Raw genomic sequence first — 20275 nt, forward strand, 5'->3', positions numbered from 1 at the left:
TAAATCTTTTTGGCCTGCCAGCATATCAGTGAATTTAAACGAATGCTTGCATTCGGAGTACAAGGGTGTGTGTGTGTGTGTGCGCGCGTTTAGAAGTGCACCTTAGCACTTGTGGCCTCCACTGTTTCATTGGTCATTGTCAGACCGTGATTGATCACTAAAATACTCTCTCTCTCTCTCTCTCTCTCTCTCTCGCTCTCGCTCTCTCTCTGCCCATATGAGCCAGAGGAGGATGTCCTCCAGGAGAGTAAAAAAATTTTTTTTATTTATTTATTTTAATTATACCACACCGTGGTATTGACTTTGGTATCGTGTACTTTTGGTGGTATATAAGTACTGACTACTAGATTTTTGGTATCGCGACACGATAGAAGTTAAAAAGAAAAAAACTCCTACAAAAATGTGATCAAATCTTAATCAGATTTTGCTGATCTTGGCCATTCCAAAACATTAACATTCTTCTTTTCTTTTTCTTTTTAACATTCTTTGGTAGAACGAATTGTGTGCTTAGGGTCGCTGTCTTTCCGCATGACCCACTTTCTCTTGTGATTCAGGTCATGGACAAATGTCCTGACATTTTCTTTTAGGTTATGCTGGTATCACTCAGAATTCATTGTTCCATCAATGATGGCAAGCCATTCTGACTCAGATGCAGCAAAACAGGCCCAAACCATGATACTACCACCATTATCTTTCACAGAAGGGATAAGGTTCTTATCTTTTTGCCAATAGCCTTCTGGCTTGTCCACAAGATCTTTAACAAACTGCAGATAGGCAGCAATGTTATTTTTGGAGAGCACTGGTTTTGTCCTTGCAATCCTGCCATGCACACCCCTGTTGGTGTTCTCCTGATAGTGGACTCATGAACATTCACAGTAGCCAATGTGAGAGAGGCATTTAGTTGCTTAGAAGTTACCCTGGGTTCCTTTGTGATCTTGCAGACTATTACACATCTTGCTCTTGGAGTGATCTTTGTTTCCCAACCACTTCTGGGGAGGGTAACAGTGGTCGTTAATGTCCTAAATTTGTACACAGTCTGTCTGTCTGTGGATTGGTGGAGTCTAAACATTTTAAAGATGGTTTTGTAAATTTTTTCTGAGGTCCTCAGAAATCTCTTTTGTTCATGCCATGATGCACTTCATCAGACATGTGTTTTGAAGAGCAGACTTTGATAGAGCCCTATTTTTATATATATATAATATGGCGAGCTGATTCACACCTGATTGTCCTCCCATTGATTGGAGGACAAAACACCTGACTCCAATTCCACCTTAAAAAGTAACTGCTAATCTTTTGCTACTCATAGATATGTAATTGGATAATTTTCCTAAATAAATTATATATTGTAGTATTTTGTCTCATTTTTTAAATTGGGTTCTCTATCTACTTTTAGGACTTGTGTGAAAATCTGATGATGTTTTAGGTCATGTTTATGCAGATATATAGACATTTCTAAAGGTTTAATAAACTTTCAAGCACCACTGTATATGATTGTTCCCAATTCCAATTACATTGTAAGTATTGTAACAAAAAAATTCACTGGGCTAAAAGTTTGCATTATGCATCACATCTTGTAAACCCCTCATGCAGAATCCCAAGTTTCCTACCTGTAAATATGACTTCATTGTATGTTCTAGTGTTATATTTACCAGTTTCCAAGACTACTTGTATATAGCGATAGCCCTGCAAGTAGGGCTGCACAATTAATCAGATATCGATCACGATTACGATTTTGACTGCACACGATTAAATGAACATGATCGACTGCGATATTGACGTTTAAAGTTCGTCCTCTGCTCATAGAAAACTCTGCTGTTTTCTCCACTCAAATCAAACACTTCCTACACTTCCCATTCACATTGAGCGGCGCAGGGCTGATGTCATTTTGTAGTGCCAAAACCCGGAGATGGTGTTAGCATTTTAGCGCTCAAGCTGCCAGTTTCTCTGCGAGCTCCAGCGCTTGCGCGACTGAAAATCACGACACTAGTTAGTACGATGCTAAATGGCACTACAGAGGTTGTCGGGGACATTAAACCTCATCACACCAAACGGGGAAAAAACTTTGCAGATAAACTCAGGGCTCTACAGTGCAACCATTTCAATCATATTTGCGACTGAAGTACTTTGTGCGACTGTGAATAAATATTTATTCGCACCGGTGCGAGTGACCTGGTCGATGTTGTATAATACAATCAGAATAAAAACTACAGGAAGTCCAAAATGCATCTACACCGCGCAACAGTTACTTTCACACTGCTTTGCATCACCTCAGTCAACCGAACAAGTGTGGAAATTCTGCAGGGAAGCCATTATGATGACGATTAACACTCAACATCATCTGCTTCTCTCACTTTCCCGATCTCACAACCGCCATCTTTTATTGATCACGCACTATGTTTCTAACGCCTGCTTGTGTGTTATATTCTGGCACGTTAACGCTACCATCTCTTTAAAAAACTAAACAAAACAAAACAAAAATTCACTAAACTTCAACTGTGCTCCTAAATTTTTGTAGAAAAGAAATTGTCTTGCGTCTCTTCTCCTGTAAACACTGCATACGTCTGAATTGTTTTCATTTGGTTGCATATTGTTATAATTGATGCATATTTTCATTTGGTTGATGGCATTTTTGCTTATCCTATAATTAGCTTCTACGAGATGATGCACTTTAAGGATCAGTCTAATTTAATGCAAAGATTTGTACATTAGCAGGAGTGTAGCACAACATGGAGGTGAAAGCAGTGGTCTGTTTATTTAAATGTGAAAGTACAATAAAAATATGTTGTCCCTAAAATCAATGAATAATCTTGATAAATAATCAAGATCTCAATATTGATCAAAATAATGGGGATTATCATTTTGGCCATAATCGTGCAGCCCTACCTGCAAGTTCACCTGAACTTTTTTTTCTAGTAGTTGACATTTGCATCGACAACCTGTTCAGTCATGTTGCTGTGGATATAGATTTCAACTTTTGTTTTTAATTTGACTTGTTGCTGTTTGCTAGACACCCCGGTTAAGAAAAAGAGGCTGGGGAAGAATCCTAATGTCGACACCAGCTTTCTTCCAGACTGGGAAAGAGAGGTAAAAGTTTTTGACTTTTGATGCACTTGCCTAGGCTAGACTGTATGGAATAGAAGAAACCTGCAACAATGAAAATACCATCACCTGCACCAGTGAACTGTTTAAATAAATAAATAAATAAATAAATAAATAAATAAATAAATAAATAAAAATAACAAAATGTGTTTGTTTAGAGGAAAAGTAGAATGTGTTTTTCAAAGTACAACCTGTATGATGTATCATGGGCTGTGTTCAGTTAGTCAGCCAAGTTATGCCTTCGCTAGCATTCTGCTAAGTGAATAACCTTGACCAGGACTTTGAGGGAGGCAATTTGATTCACATGGCAAGACAGCGCAGGCCTTTTCCTTTACCACATCCACACTGAGATTTGACAATCTCCACATTTTTATTGCTTTATTCCTTTTTATAGAATGTTATTTTTTTATTGTGTAGTATTTGCTATGAATTCCCATTATTCAGCATTGGGTTAAAATCAGAAATATGTTAATGTATCAGTATGTTAATCTATGGTGAGCTTATAATTCTGAAACGCTTAGCAAGGGTGCTTGGACCCTGCAGATTGCCACTTGCGGCTATATTGTTTGGTGTTTAAACGAGTTGTGTTGTTTGTTTTTGTGTCTTTTGTGTCCAAGAGGAGGAAAATCGCCTGAGGGAGGAGCTTAGACAGGAATGGGAGCGGAAGCAGGAGAAAATCAAAAGTAAGTGATATGAAAATAACAATTATTGTATGTATCTGAACATGAATGAAGCTGCTGTAATATGTAGGCTATTACGCTTATTTGTACTTGTAAAGGAATCTTAATTATTGGCATTATTTAATTTTTGTTTCACAGGAATCTCTATTTTGTGTTTTAATAAATCAAGATAGTTAAGTGTGTTTAAGCTAAGCAGTCGAATGCCATAAAGTCCATTATTACATCACCAGATAGGGAAAAGAATAATGCAAACAATGGTAGGAAAAAAGAAAATAGAATTTTCTTTGAATAACTGTGCCTATAGACATTAACCACGTTTCCATCAAAGTTTTTTGGGGGTTTTTTTGGTTATGAAAGCTTTAGTGCATTAAAATGTTTGCCAATATAGCTGATGGAAATGCAAATTATCAATAAAATTTCATAAAGGTCGACATAATCTTTTTTTCATTTAACTTTAGCACATAAACTCTACGTCGATACTTTAAAAGGTGGGGGGGGGGGATTGTTAGGAAAATAGTTTCTGTTGAGAAAAAATGGCATTCGTTCAAAAAGTGTCACATGACCGAATTTATTCATCAGTCGGGGGAAGAATAGGGATGTTTGTGCCATCCAGCACACTGCAAACCTGTGACACAAGATACTCCACGGAATTACGGTATGCGATTTCATTGGCCTCCACCACATGCAGCAGCCTGATACAACGCCGCATTCATTTTTCTTTAATATCTGTACACACAGCATATACACATTGATGGAAAGTTTCCCCCACTACACTATACCCAGCGCAGGTCGGTGGTAGTTTAATGCCCAAGACCAGCCCTATTTTTGTGGTGGAAGAACTTTGATAAATGAAGTGACAGTTCAGTTCTCACTATCCCGTTATATTTATTACAAAAATGCTTCAATTAGAACATGAAGCTACATAACCAATTACATACTGAGTGTTCTTTTCTGCTACAAAAAAGTCCAACTGTAACATTATGAAAAAAATTGTTTGCATACAAACTATGAAATATTTTAGTAAGAAATATTTTTTTGGCAGCTACCTCGAGCCACGGCATGTGACGACTGTTAGTTTATATCTCCATGGTATTGACCTGAGTACTCGAACGTGTGTGTGTGTGTGTGTGTGTGAGAGAGAGAGAGAGACCGAGAAAGAGAGAGAGAGACCGACAGAGAGAGAACTTCTTGAATCTTCATTTTTGACAGTGCTAATGGGAAGCATGTCTATGCAATGCAACTGCATTTGTGATGTCTTCTCGTTTATGTCATAAGGCATGGTGTACATAAGGCTGTCTCAGGATTGTCCAGTAGGATTTTGAAGTTTTTAAGTATTACGTCAATCACTGTTGTATTAGTGGCATGATAAGTGTGGACCAAAGGAATTCTCTCTATTCTAGCAGTAAACTGTTTAGAGGTCAATGCATCTGTTCTCTCAATAGTGTTAATAGGGGCCATGACAAGATCTGTGATTTTCTTGGAGAATAAAAAGTTGTATAAAAAAAATAATAATTAAAAAAAGTGCCCACTTCCTTAATTTTCTGGCAAAAGTCTTCATTCTCACTGCAAATGAATTTAAGAATATTTAACTGTGAATAATTAATGGAACTTTTGATGTGCTCGAGACGTGAAGAATTCTACTTCAATTAGGAATTAGAGTCTGTCAGTTTGTAATGGTTAGTGGTTTTCAAAGTGAAATCTGTTATGTTATTCTTGAGCCAGGGTAAGCACGAACTCTGATAACTAGGGATGCAGCGAATGCTGGGCAACCAAAATTATTCGGCCGAAAATAGCAAAAAAAGCACTTCCAGTGTTCGGCCGAATAAGTAAAAAGGCCGAATAAATTTGACCAAACAATGACGTGTTTGATGACGTGACAAAATAGCCTAGCAACCAGAGTGAGACGCACGAATGTCACGACCTCGATGAGGGGGCGTGCGTGTGCACGAGTTACGTGCACGAGCTACGTGCTCTTCGGATGTTTACTGTGGACAGTAAACGTGCATGGACGTGTGTTTGTTTTGTTTCTGTTCATGAGTATTCTGTCACGTCGCGAGACGTAAAGGAGTAGAGTATGGAAGCAGGTAAAGACGTATTTATTTAAGGGCAGGCAGACAAATCCAAATCGTAATCCAAAAAACTTAGTCAAGACAGGCAAAGGGTCGGGCGATCGGCAAACAGGCATAAACGAGGCAAAGCAGGAATCAAAGTCGCGGTCACAGTAAACAGGTTCAAAACACAAAACAAGAAACATGTACTATTACTATGGACTGGGAGCGGAAAAACCAGCTAAATCACTAAATGAACTAATCTATAGTTTAAACTAACTAAATCTATCAAGGAACATAACATTAACAACGTATCTAACTCTACTATATCTGCTATGATACTGCGCGAGGTGTACAGGGATGCGAGCGGTATATATCCCCAATATAATCAGCCCTATAGAACCCAATAGAACCATTTTCTGCACTCTTGTCAATATACTTTTTAATTAACTTTTTAGTTGTAGTCTACAGAGTGTTCCATTCTTTCAGCAGTCCATTATAGGCCTAACATCGGCTATTCAAGGGGCTCAAAGATGACCACATCAAAATATTTTTATTTTACTCATTTATTTAAAGTTATATTGTGCCTTGTTGGTAGCCTATGCCTGCTGAAATGAAAAAAAATGTTCAGTGTTAAATAAATATTTTGAAATTGTAGCTTTTGTAATTGATTTTTTTCTTTGAAGAGCAAGACAAAATAATAAAAAGCACATTTTGACTATTTAATTCAGGCAATGGTAAAAAAAAAAAAAAGAAAAGGCAAAATAAATGGAAAAAACGTGAAAAAACGTGTTCGGTATTTGGCCTTTGGCTTTCGGCCACGTTTTTAATTATATTCGGCTTCGGCCAAGAATTTTCATTTATTATTATTTCGGTGCGTCCCTACTGATAACCTCATGAGAATTTTGGTGGGTGGGTCCCTTGGGTCTCATGAAGAGATTCAAGACCAAGTAACTGGAAAGAGATCAGAAAAAGCAGTAGTTCACAATAGAAGGAGCAGGATCCATTCTTCTCCTGACTTCACCAGTAACTAGTATTTTTGACTTATATGTTCTGAGCATACACCTGAATAATAATCTACATTGGCCCCTTAACTCTGAGGCCCAAAAAGTGTCAGAACTCCACTATGCTGAGTAGGTGAAATAAAAACGAGTTGCTAACAGACTGAATAAACTTAACAAAAGGTACTTAAATTTGACTTTTTTCCTATTCAGGTGAAGAAATTGAGATCACTTTCAGTTACTGGGATGGAGCTGGACACCGGAAAACAGTCAAGGTACCCACAATGACAGCCTAATAACAGCAAAATATTATTCTTTTCTCCCATTAAACCTTAATTTGCTATTTATTGCATTGATATTAGAACAAACAGATTTTTCTTCCTATATGCATAATATTCTGGATATGATGATACATATAGTCCCCTTTGAAACTACTGGAACGGCAAAGGCAATTCTCCTGTTTTTACTATACTCTGAAGACATTTGTGTTTGAGATCAAAAGATGAATATGAGACGATAGATCAGAGGTTCAGCTTTCAGTTCCTGATATTTACATCTATATATGCTAAACAACCTAGAAAAGGGCACCTTTGGCAGACCACCCAGTTTTTAGGTGAGCTAAAGTATTAGAATAGATGTCTCAAAGTAAATTAAAGTATATAACACTTATGGTACATTCAATATTATTTCGGCAGAAATTAGGAAACCGGAGGCAGGTCTGGACAACTCAAAAGGAGCTTTATTTTCTTTCATTTTCCAGCATATTTTATTCACACACTCAAACACACACACACACACACACACACACACACACACACACACACACACACACACACACACACACACACACACACACACACACACTGCTTTGTGCTGGCTTCTCTCTCTCTCGGCTCTCGTTTCTCCCCTTTTTATCCTCACATCTCCTCACTGCAACACAACATTAATTAATAGAATTCCCCACAGGTGTGCATTCCTCACCACTCACCTTCTCTGGCTCTGCCCTCCATTCACAAACCAGCACTTGAGCACACCCCAACTTGCACAACTTAATATTTGGTTGCATGTCCCTTGCATGCAATAACTGCTCCAAGCCGGCAACCCACTGACATTGCTAAACTGTTATGCATTCTGCTGCTACCATCATGAGTCACATCATCAATAAAGATTAGTGAGCCTATTCCAGAAACAACCATGCATTCCCAAACCATGGCTGTGTCTGCAATCGCAACCATGGCATTACCTACTGCTCGGATATTGGTACAATACGTACGATTCTGTATAGTGATATTTTCCATTAGAATTTGCTGGTTTAATTCAGAATTAATTGTTTCATCAATGATGGCAAGTCAGGCTCAAACCATGATATTACCACTAGCATGTTTCACAAATGGGATATGGTTCTTATGCTAGAATGCAGTGTTTCCTTTCTCCAAACATAACCCTTCTCATTTAAACCAAAAAATATATTTTGGTCTTATTTATCCACAAAACATTTTTCAAGTAGCCTTCTGGCTTGTCCACATGAACTGCAGAGGGGCATCTGTGTTCTTTTTGGAGAGCAGTGGCTTTCTCCTTGGAATGCTGCCATGCACACCGTTAGCCAATGTTAATGTGCATAAAAGTTACCCTGGGCTCCTTTGTAACCTTGTGGACTATTACACGTCTTGCTCTTGGAGTGATCTTTGTTTCTCGACCATTCCTGGGAAAGGGTAACGATGGTCTTAAATTTCCTCCATCTGTCTGACTGTGGACTAGAGGACTCCAAACTCTTTAGAGATGGATTTGTAACCGTTTCCAGACTGATGAGCATCAACAATTCTTTATCTGAGGTCCTCAGAAATCTCCTTTCCATGATACAAGTGTAGTGAAGATCAGACTCTGATGGATTACTGTTCTATTAATAAAATACGGCCTTACTCGCACCTGATTGCATCACAAATGAAGAAAACAACAGTTGGTGATGTCAATGGGTTGGCCTTAATGCAAGTAAGGGATATTCAATCAAATATTAAGTGTTATTTCTTTAAGACTGTCTGTTCCTATACTTTTGCTCACCTCAAAATTGGCTACTCTAGAGGTCACTAAAGGTCGCAATGTTCTAAGTTGTTTAACAGAGCTAGATGTGGATATCAGGGAAATAAAAGCTGAAATTCTGATCTTTCGTGTTTATCTTTTGATCATGTTCAACTTTTTATCTCAAACCCAAATGTTGTCTGTGTATAGCAAAAAGAAAAGAATTGGCTATTTACATACTTCTGTGTTTGTGTGACTTCATACCTCTTACTCTAGATGAAGAAGGGCAATTCTATTGAGCAGTTTCTCCAAAGAGCCCTGGAGGTTCTGAGAAAAGACTTCAGAGAGTTAAGGCAAGAAGACTGATTGCTGATAAACTGAAAAAGAGCTTAAACAAGTCAGGAAGTGTGGCACATACAACAGACTTTGCAATAGTCCTCTTAAATTTTCCCACTTAAATGCAGGTGAACTCCAGGTCCAAGAGGGTTAAGGCAGTGCTGGAAAATAATGGTGGCCACACAAAATATTGACACTTTGGGCCCAATTTGGACGTTTGCACTTAGGGGTGTACTTACTTTTATTGCCAGCGGTTTAGACATTAATGTCTGTGTGTTGAGTTATTTTGAGAGAACAGCAAATTTACACCGTTACACAAGCTGTACACTCACTACTTTACATTGTAGCAAAGTGTCATTTCCTGAGTGTTATCACATGAAAAGATATCATCAAATATTTGCACAAACGTGAGGGGTGTACTCACTTTTGTGAGATACTGTGTGTATGTATATACAAAGGTTCACATACGTTTGCCACTCACATATGTAATATTGGATTATTTTCCTAGATAAATAAATCACCACATATAATATTTTTGTCTTATTTGTTTAATTGGATTCTCTTTATCTACTTTTAGGACTTCTGTGAAGATCTGATGTTTTAGTTCATATCTATGCAGAAATGTAGAAAATTCTATATTCACAAACTTTCAAGCACCACTGTATATAATCATAATAGTAATAGTAATAGTAATAATAATAATAATAATAATAATAATAATAATAATAATAATAATAATAATATTTTGCCCTATACATGGGAAAACTGTAATTGCCAGCAACAGCTTTGCAGCAAAGTTCTAATGTTGGGAATTAATAGTGTATATATTAATATATTTTCATTAGCAGTTTACGTTTTGTGTACATGTCTTTGTTTATGCTTATGAATACATTTTTGTTCATGTCTATACGTACAAAGTAAAAATTTGTTAAACAATACTATGTACATTCTGATTGAATTGTTTTGTGGATCTGTTAATTGATTTTGCATTGTTAAGTAATATCATTGTATTCGTGCCCCACAGGTCTGATAGAGTGGAGCAGCTCATGTACATTAAGGAGGACTTGATCATCCCCCATGTAAGAGCAGTCAAACACAGAATGAATCCCTAAAATAAGGCCTTAATTACACAGTGATGATGATTATGATAAAACCAATTATAAACATTATTAAGGAGGCTTTGAGCAGTGTTTTTAAAAATGCTCGCTTTTTTCCTTTAACCACAGGTATCTGGTTTCTGAACACACTTTTAAATAACTTTCTGACATCACATGCTTTTTGTTTTTAATCATCCAACAATCCTTGGCCCCATCAGCTTGCTCACAAGGTTTTGTAAAGCTGCTTTGTGACAAAGTAAAGTACTTCTGACATTTGTTCCAATGGTTCAAAAATTCTATGAATGTAGCGGAGTTCTTTTTGTGCCTCCACCATTGAGTGGTAGAGGCATTATGTTTTAAGGCTGTTCATGCGTCTGTCCGTCCAACTGCCCGGGATTCTTATTACCGCAATATGTGGTTCAACAAGTGTGGAATGTTTGTAGGATTTATGTGGAATTTTTATCATTGGAACCAGCAGATGAACTAACTAGGTTTTGGAACAGATTCAAATGGTCTTGTAGTCAAAGAAAGGTCATATTTTTTTTTTTTCAGTAGCTTACATCATCTTCGAAAAGTGTGTGTGTATACATGTATGTATACAGAGTGTGTGTGTGTGTGTGTGTGTGTGTGTGTGTGTATATATATATATATATATATATATATATATATATATATATATATATATATATATATATATATATATATATATATATATATACACACACACACACACACACTTATACATATAAATATAAATTGTATACTGATAATTGTATAGTGAATCATAGGGTTGGCGGTTCGATTCTCGGCCCACATGACTCCACATGCCGAAGTGTCCTTGGGCAAGACACTGAACTGCAAATTCTTCCTGATGGCAAGTTAGCGCTTGCGTGTGAGTGTGTGTGGGTGAATGAGACATGGTGTAAACCGCTTTGGAACCGCTAAGGTTTAAAAAAGCGCTACATAAGTGCAGACGACTTACCATTTCTCCAATATCCTTCTGGCTTGTCCATGTGATCTTTAGAAAACTGCAGACAGGCAGCAGTGTTCTTTTTGGAGAGAAGTGGCTTTCTCCTTGCAACCCTGCCATTCACACCATTGTTGTTCAGTGTTCTCCTGATGGTGAACTCATGAACATTAACATTAACCAATGTGAGAGAGGCCTTTAGTTGCTTACAAGTTACCCTGGGTTCCTTTGTGACCTCAGAGACTATTACACCTAGGGCTGCATGATTATGGCCAAAATGATTATCATGATTATTTTGATCAATATTTAGATCATGATTATTCATTAATTTTAGGGCCAACATATTTTGATTGCACTTTCACATTTAAATAAACAGACTGCTGCTTTCACCTCCATGTCGTGCTACATTCCTGCTAATGTACACATCTTTGCAGCAAATTAGACTGATCCTTAAAGTGCATCATCTTGTAGAAGCAAGATATAAATAAAATTGTATCCAACATATAGGATAAGTAAAAATAAAAAGGCCATCAACCAAATGAAAATATGCATCAAAAATCACAATATGCAACCAAATGAAAACAATTCAGGCGAATGCAGAAAAGTCAATAACCGTGTTTGCAGGAGGAGAGTCGCAGCCAAATGAACCAATAGAGAGGTGCAGGGACGATGTCATTCTGAACCGGAACCGGGAAGTTATCATCACACCGCTTCCCACGACAAAAACCCAATAGGATTTTCACATAGGCTTTTGGATTATTGCAAAAGATAAGCTCTGATCAACAAAAGTTTACAACACTAACACGTTTTGTCCATCAAGATCATTTTCAAGTTTGAAGCCTAAATACAATCTGCAAAAATAAAAAGCTAACCATATACTATAAACTAACTAAACCACGGTCGACAAGCTTTCGACAAACTTTTCCAAACTTGATTTGAAACATTTTCCATAATATGGATTTACTCTGTGGATGAATCTTCATCCATGTTTTTTGGGAATTGTGCACAGCGGACCTGAACCAGTTTATCTGCAAAGTTTTTTCCTGTTCGACGTGATGACATTTAATGTTCCTGACAACGTCTGTAGTTCCATTTAGCAACATGTTAGAAACTGTCCTTTTCAATACACGTAAAAGCTTTAAAAACTCACGAGTGGGGTATTACTGGTGTATTTTGTGTCGTAGAACAAAACGTGAAAATATTTTGAGCTTGTGTTCACCACAGACTTTATTTCAGGGTTTTAACCAAAATCCCATTAAAAAAAAAAAGCCCATTGACTTCAAGACAATGGAACCGAAAGGGTTAAAATGCTAACTCGTTTCCAGGTTTTGGCGTACAAAATGACATCATCCCTGCGCCACTCTATGGTGATTGGCTGTAAGTTTAGGAAACGCTTGATTTGATGTGCAGCAGAGTTTTCTATGAGCGGAGGACGAATTTAAACATCAGTATCGCAGTCGATCATGTTCATGTAATCGTGGGCAGTCAAAATCATAATCAAGATCAATATTCAATTAATTGTGTAGCCCTAAGTAGACCTATTGCTCTTGGCGTGATCTTTGTAGATTGGTGGAGTCCAAACTCGTTAAAGATGGTTTTGCAACCTTTTCCAGCCCGATGATCAACGACTAATCCCATGATACACTTCCCAAAACGTGTTGTAACTACCAGACTTTGATAGATCGCTGTTCTTTAAATAAAACAGGGTGCTCACTTACACCTCATTGTCATCCCATACAGTATCTGACAAAAGTGAGTACACCCCTCACATTTTTGTAAATATTTGATTATATCTTTTCATGTGACAACACTGAAGAAATGACACTTTGCTACAATGTAAAGTAGTGAGTGTACAGCTTGTGTAACAGTGTAAATTTGCTGTCCCCTCAAAATTACTCAACAAAAAACATTGACTGAGTTACACATCTGTGGGTGGAATGCCTTGTTTATAAGAGAGGTCAGATGACCATAGCCAATTTAATTTGAGCTGCCAGGAAGGATATAGTAACTCAAATAATCACTCTTTACAACCACATTGGGTTTCACTCCTGTCAGCCAAGAACAGGAATCCGAGGCTATCATGGGCACAGGCTCACCCAAACTTGACCATCACCTGGTCTTTTTCTAGTATTCAACTGTCCAGTTTCAGTGATTCTGTGCACATGATAGCCTCAGTTTCTTGTTCTTGACTGACAGTTAGCTGATGTGTTCTTCTGCAGTTGTAGCCAGTCCAACTCAATATTTGATGTGTTTTGTGTTCTGAGATGCTTTTCTGCTCACCAAGATTGTAGAGTGCTTATTTGAGTTACTATAGACTTCCTGTCAGCTCAGACCAGTCTGGTCATTCTCCTCTGATCTCACTCAATAAGCTGTTTCAGCCTGGATACCCTCCATACACAGGATGTTTTTTGCTTTTCACACCATTCTGTTTAAACTCTTGAGAGTGCTGTTTGTAAAAATTCCAGGAGATAAGCACTTTCTGAAATACTCAAACCAGCCCTTCTGGTACCAACATCCATGCCACAATTAAAGTCACAGAGATCACATTTTTCCCTGTACTGATGTTTGATGTGAACTGAAGCACTTGACCTGTATCAATTTTAATGCTAAGAGCAAATTTGTGTGTCTTAATCCAGGACCACTTTTCAGTTTTGATGTTCATGACGATATCCGATTGGTAAATGATGCTACAGTTGAGAAAGATGAGGTAAAGGCATGGTGTGATCTAAACATTAAGTCCAATAACCATTCATCATAATGAACATTTCACATAAGTCTGTTTGACATGGAATCTTGTCCACAGATGTTAATTTGTGTGTGTGTGTGTGTGTGTGTGTGTGTGTGTGTGTGTGTGTGTGTGTGTGTGTGTGTGTGTGTGTGTTTAAAGACTCATGCAGGAAAAGTGGTTTTGAGGAGCTGGTATGAAAAAAACAAACACATATTTCCTGCCAGCCGCTGGGAGCATTATGATCCTGAAAAAAAATGGGACAATTACACGGTAAATATAAGTTTTGTGCTTTTTGCAGATTAAAATGCATTCACTTGCACTTTTTTTTATGGCAGATTCAAAGATCCATAACATCCATAACATTTTTATGACTTTAGTTCTTTATTGACTAATAGCAATATAAATACACACCTTGTACACCAGCGGTCAGGAGCCTTTTCAGCTGGCAGAGCCATAAAAACCCCAAAAAGTTATATATTTTTCTTTAAAGACCCAGAGAAAGGTTAACACATTTTCTGACGTTTTTATGTCTACTTGTTATTAGTTATTGGCTTTACTATGATTGCATAATTATCAAAAGTGGTAATGTAATAAAGGCCATTACACATTTTGCTTGTAGGTGGCACTTGGACTTCATTTAACTAACTTTAATAGTTTCGTCAAATGGTAAATGAATAAAACATGCCCTATGTAAGTAAGAGTAAATTGAACACTGCTTACCGTTAATGTGACTTCCAAATATGCAAAATCGTCTGTCAATTCGGACTGGAAAATTGAATTGACACACTGGCTTTCGTGCCCCCACCCCTCCACTGTTGAGCCATTGGCAGTAATTTAAAGTCATATATGGTTCACGAACCATAGGTTCCCGACCCCTGTTGTACAGTTATAAAGGGTCACTAATGTGTATTCAATGTATAATTTAATGTAATTGTTATACATTGTATGTTATTTACATAAATTAAAGTTCTGCATGTTAGTGATATGTTTCATTTAACTGTAGTCACTATATAAAGACATTTTCTTCCTCCCTTTTTAGATCCGATGAGGTGGCGCCTTGCATCCATGTTATGTTCAGATTTTAGGAATATATTGCTTTTTTTCCCCCCAGAAGACCTTCTGCACTAATGCAATGTTATAAATAAATAAAAGATGTTTGCATTTTTTTTTTTTTTTTTTTTTTTTTTTTTTTTTTGGTATTGAGAGAATTTTTTCTGTTTAGATTTTTCAAGTTAAAGTCTTCTAGGAAATACACACATTCTGATAATTCCACATTCTGTGAATTCTGTTTTCTTGCACACTGTTTAAATGTAATATTGCTTTTTTTAATATGCCAGGCAATTTATTGGTTATTTTATTATTTAGTTATTTATTGGTTATTTTATTATTTAGTTATTTTATTATTGGTTAATTTATTATTTAGTGGTTCCTGAAAGTTTGTGAACAGTTTAGAATTTTCAATATGTCTGCATAAATATCACCTAAAACATTAAAAGTAGAAAAAAAATAAATAAAAGTAGATAAAGAGAACCCAGTTAAACAAATTATACTTGTTCATTTATTTATTGAGGAAATGATTCAATATTAAATATCTTTCAGTGGAAAAAGTATGTGAATCTTTGCTTTCAGTATCTGGTGTGATCCCCTTGTGCATCATTAACTGCAACTGAATGTTTCCGGTAACTGTTGATCAGTCCTGCACATCGGCTTGGAGGAATTTTTAGGTCATTCCTCAGTACAGAACAGCTTCAACTCTGGGATGTTGGTGGATTTTGTCATGGAAAACAATCTTTCCAGCCTAACAAAAAACTTCAGAAAAAGAGGGTTTGTAGATGTCAAAAAGTAATTAAACTTCATTGAAACAGTAAAGTGAGACAGTCTGCAGAAAGTCTGAATTATACACACACACAAGCCTTTATATACTTTTCTCAAACAGTAAATTTATCTGTAGGCGGGGTATTAATCTTTTCTTTCTAAAAACAAACCAATCTCCATCGCCTTAATAATGTATATATGATATCTTATATTTGTGACGCATGCGTTGTCAGTGGTATTTTCTGAAAGGTTTCATCAGGACAAGGTTTTTACCTTTATAAATTGACCCTTATACATGAATGACTTTCTGGCTTTAGTCCCAGCCTGGTACACTTCATCCTGGAAGTCTGATCTGTTATTTTGACACTGGTTTGCAAGCTTAAAGGGCTTTGATTGGAAACACAGTTTTGGTGAATGTCTAATTGCTAATTTATTGCCATAGAGTGAAGCTGTTGTAGACAAAACACCTGCTGTGCAGTAAAACATAGAAGTCGTCTAGCTCTGAACACACTTAGAATATAACTCGATTAAAAAGTGTTCTATGGTTTTAGATTATGCTTCTAAATATTGATTATACATACAGTATAGGTTATGTTTAAGTAATAATTCTAAATGTTGGTTATGTAAGGGTCCACTCACCGGTCCAACGACGGTATCCAGTGACGTGGTAGAAGGATTCCTGCGTGTTCCTGTCTTTTCTTAAGCGATGCGAATACATTTAGATCATTAAATTTGTTGTTCCAATTCTGTTTGACTCTGTCTTAAATTAAATCTGACTCCAATTGTAAAAACCTCAGTGTTGTATTTGTTTCCTAATTATTTGTAGAACGCAGATCTGTAAATACTTTTGATTTTTTACATTTGATTAATTCTAGTTTATTCTATAGTTTAAATTGTGCTCGTTCATTCGGATTCCATGTCGCTCAGAGTCTCGTACCGGTCGTGTACGCGGATCTCACGGTCACAAACTCACCAGTCCTGGTCATTAGCCAGAGGTAATTGAGTAATACTATTTAGATGGCCGCCCATACTTGCCCTTTTCTAAAAAATTCCTTGCTTAGTCCCCTTAGATAGGAACACTAAATTATAGTAACGTTATTTCTAGTCAGAGGTCATGACCACTAAATTTACAGAGATAGACCAATAATATCTGAGTTAAAATTAGCTTAATATAATCATGCCACAGATTCCTATGTACACTTAACTAGAAAAAATATTACAATAATCAGAGGTTCAGACTTGATCCTATTTAGACTTGGTCGATCAACTTTGTTGTCCTAAACGGAAATTTCCTATTGAGCCTGTACACACTAAGTACACTTAACGCCAAGTTGTTAGCCTGGACTCTAAAATCTCAGTTGGCGTGCCCCAATGCTCCACCTAAACCTGGATTTTAGCCTGTACTAACCTGGTCGCAGATTTGCGGTAACAAGGATTTAACGTAATCTACTAGAGACAATAATTTCAGAATAAGTCAGAATTTAACCAAGTCTAATCATTTATTTAACCAGGTACAAACACATCCAAATCCAATAATACTTTTAATAAGAAGAAAAAAGAATTACATTCAGCTTTGAAATTATTCACCCAGTAATTATTTTAATGCCATATCATTCATTCTTGATGAACACATTGGAAAAATTTAAACACATTTGTTTACAACACAAAATAATCTTATTTATTTTGTAATTAAATGCAAAAAGGTAATGCAATAAAAATACATTTATATGAACCTACTGTCAGTAGGCTCTTAAAATATCTGGAACTATTATCAAAAAATATTTTCATTATTCTAACTGCAAATAAATATATACAACACTGCATCCAGTTGTTCTGCTTTAATGCAGAGTAATGGATTTTGTTGTGGTTCACCTCTTAGGACTTCAGTGTAAACAGCACTTATCATACATACAGTTTGCTCAATCTCCACATAGAAACCAACTATACTTGTGAGGTGAGTCTTAAGCGAAGTCAATGAAAGTCATACACCTGTCTTTTTATATTTCTCTCCTAAAGAACTGTTACATTTTTCTCAGTAGTCACATAGGTCTTGCTGTAAGCCTAGTATGTATTACAGTATATTCGAACTCCTCTGTAACCCTGACAGTAAGAAAAAAAATCCTGGAATGCTTTACCACAGGAATATTTCCTGTCCGTGTCAGAGGAAACCTTAGACCTGGTGGGTATATTTTTCGGGTCCTGTTGTGTTTGCATACCATGGGTTTTTTTGCTCGTATCTCCCGGTGGAATTGAGCCTTTGTTGAGCCTGTCAGGCTGTCAAAGAGCGACACGGATTCCCCTTCCTGAGTCGGACCTGTCCTGTTCGCACTCCCCTCAGTCCTTGATAGGGATAGGGTCTTTTTTCTGTCCAGTAGAGGGGTTTGGGCGAAGGGTTGGGAACACGTTGTTCCCCTGGGGAGGCAGGGAACTTGAGGGAACTGTCCGGAAGGCTGCCCGCGTCCTCGTCTATACACGTATATATATATATATGTGTGTGTGTGTGTGTGTGTGTGTGTGTGTGTGTGTGTGTGTGTGTGTGTGTGTGTGTGTGTGTGTGGACATGTTTGAGCTGAGATGTTGGAGATTTTGGAATGGGAATGAGCACAGACACATACAAATAAATTCCATTGTTTCAGTAGAAATTACCCATCTTTAATGCACATTAGCTGCCACTGTATACCTGCTGTTTGTTTATGGGGGTGGGGAATATGGCTCCAGAGGCCATTTACCTGTTTCCCATCATCCTTATGATGTCTGCATAGACAGACCCCCAAGGCTCTTAAACAGACAATAATATCGTTAGATTAGATTGAAATAAGAATGAAAGCGCATCACACTCTCTTGTAGTGTACTCTCTTGCAGTAGCCAGTAAAGATTGAGACATGCACTGTCAACAGCTATTATACTGTAATCTTGTCATCTTGCCCTTGTTATGTCATCTTGTCTCTGAGCATGGTAGAATGAAAAAAGGAAAGAAGTAATTAAAAAGTAAAAGAAAGCAATACCCATGATGCTGAGTGAAGACACAAGTTGGTTAAGTTTAGCAAGTGGAATTTTCCCCCATTTGTCCATTATGCATTTATTCAGCTGCACAACTGTACAGGGCCGTCATTGCCTTATTTTGCACTTCAAAATGCGCCACACATTCTCAATAAGAGACAGGTCAGGACTTCAGGCAGGCCATGCTAGCACCCGAACTCTCTGCTTATGCAACCATGTGCTTGTAATCTGGACAGAATGTCGTTACCCATGCCATGGACACTGACACACCCACATACCATCATAGACACTGGCTTTGGACCTGACACTGATAACAGCTTGGATGGTCTCTTTCCTCTTTGGCCCAGAGAACATGAGAGCTGTTTTGAAAATTTCCAAAAATTATTATTAAAAAATTATCTTTTTTCTCCCTCTCTCCTTTCGCCGAGCCCCACACGAATTTATGGAGATACTAGAGATCCAGATCCTCTCTGCCTCTGGATGGAGCTCAAATCTTCTTTAATTCCAGACTGCTGGGACTACGGCTGCTCTTAACGCCATAACAGACTTCATATAAATCCATAATGAACTTTTTCACACTATCTGTTGTTACCCAGATGAGGATGGGTTCCCTTCTGAGTCGGGTTCCTCTCAAGGTTTCTTCCTCTTAAAACATCTTAGGGAGTTTTTCCTTGCCACCGTCACCACTCAGTGGCTTGCTCAGTTGGGATAAATTCGAACCTTTAATATCTGTATACCATGTTGATATTTCTGTAAAGCTGCTTTGAGACAATGTCTATTGTAAAAAGCGCTATACAAATAAAATTGAATTGAATTGAATTGAATTGAATTATTTGAAACACGATTTCACTGTGCTACTGTCCATCTCAGAGGAGACCGAGCCCAGAGAAGTGGGTGGCGCTTCCGGACAGTGTTGATGTACGGCTTCTGCTTTGCATAGTAAAGCCTTAACTTTCATCTGTGGATGCAGCGGCGAATGGTGTTGCCTGACAAAGGTTTACCAAAGTATTCCTGAGCCCATGTCAGGATCTCCATTACAGACTCATGACGGTTTTTAAGACAGTGATGTCTGAGAGATCGGAGATCACGCACATTCAGAAGTGGTTTTCGGCCTCACCCTTTACTCACAGAGATTTGACAGATTCCGGGTATCTTTTAATTATATTGTGCAGTGTAGAAGGTGACATGCCCAAATTCCTACCGATTTATCTTTGGGGAATGTTTATCTCAAAGTGTTCACTGACGCCTCTTTTGGCAGATAGTTGAGCCTCGACCCATCCTTGCTCTTTAAGGACTAGGCCTTTTTTGGAGGCTCCTTATATACTATGATTAGATGATTGCCTCAACTGTTTCACATCACCTTCTCACTTCAACTCGTCACATTGCTATTAGTCCTAAATTGCCCCTGTCCCAACTTTTTCGGAACATGTTGCGTGCATCAGTTTCAAAATAAACGTTTACCTTCAAAAAACTATGCAGTTGATTAGG

At 37.4% G+C, this 20275-nt stretch overlaps 1 protein-coding gene across 1 annotated transcript; it reads left to right on the forward strand.

The window, feature by feature from the left end:
- Positions 1-1584: 1584 nt before the first annotated feature.
- On the forward strand, positions 1585-16490 carry LOC108267224 (protein FAM50A-like). The gene is made up of 9 exons (XM_017471218.3): positions 1585-1609; positions 3008-3090; positions 3722-3782; positions 7042-7103; positions 9121-9197; positions 10205-10259; positions 13826-13951; positions 14132-14242; positions 16416-16490. The coding sequence occupies exons 1-9, from the start codon at positions 1585-1587 to the stop codon at positions 16488-16490; spliced, it is 675 nt and encodes a 224-aa protein (XP_017326707.3).
- Positions 16491-20275: the final 3785 nt, after the last annotated feature.

The sequence above is a fragment of the Ictalurus punctatus genome, unplaced genomic scaffold (genome assembly GCF_001660625.3).
Source record: "Ictalurus punctatus breed USDA103 unplaced genomic scaffold, Coco_2.0 tig00004048, whole genome shotgun sequence".
Taxonomy (NCBI): domain Eukaryota; kingdom Metazoa; phylum Chordata; class Actinopteri; order Siluriformes; family Ictaluridae; genus Ictalurus; species Ictalurus punctatus.

Coding starts and splice junctions, on each gene's coding strand:
- LOC108267224 (XM_017471218.3), top strand. CDS start 1,585: ATGCAGAATCCCAAGTTTCCTACCT. Junction 9,198..10,204: donor AAAGACTTCAGAGAGTTAAG/GCAAGAAGACTG, acceptor CGTGCCCCACAG/GTCTGATAGAGTGGAGCAGC. Junction 13,952..14,131: donor CTACAGTTGAGAAAGATGAG/GTAAAGGCATGG, acceptor GTGTGTTTAAAG/ACTCATGCAGGAAAAGTGGT.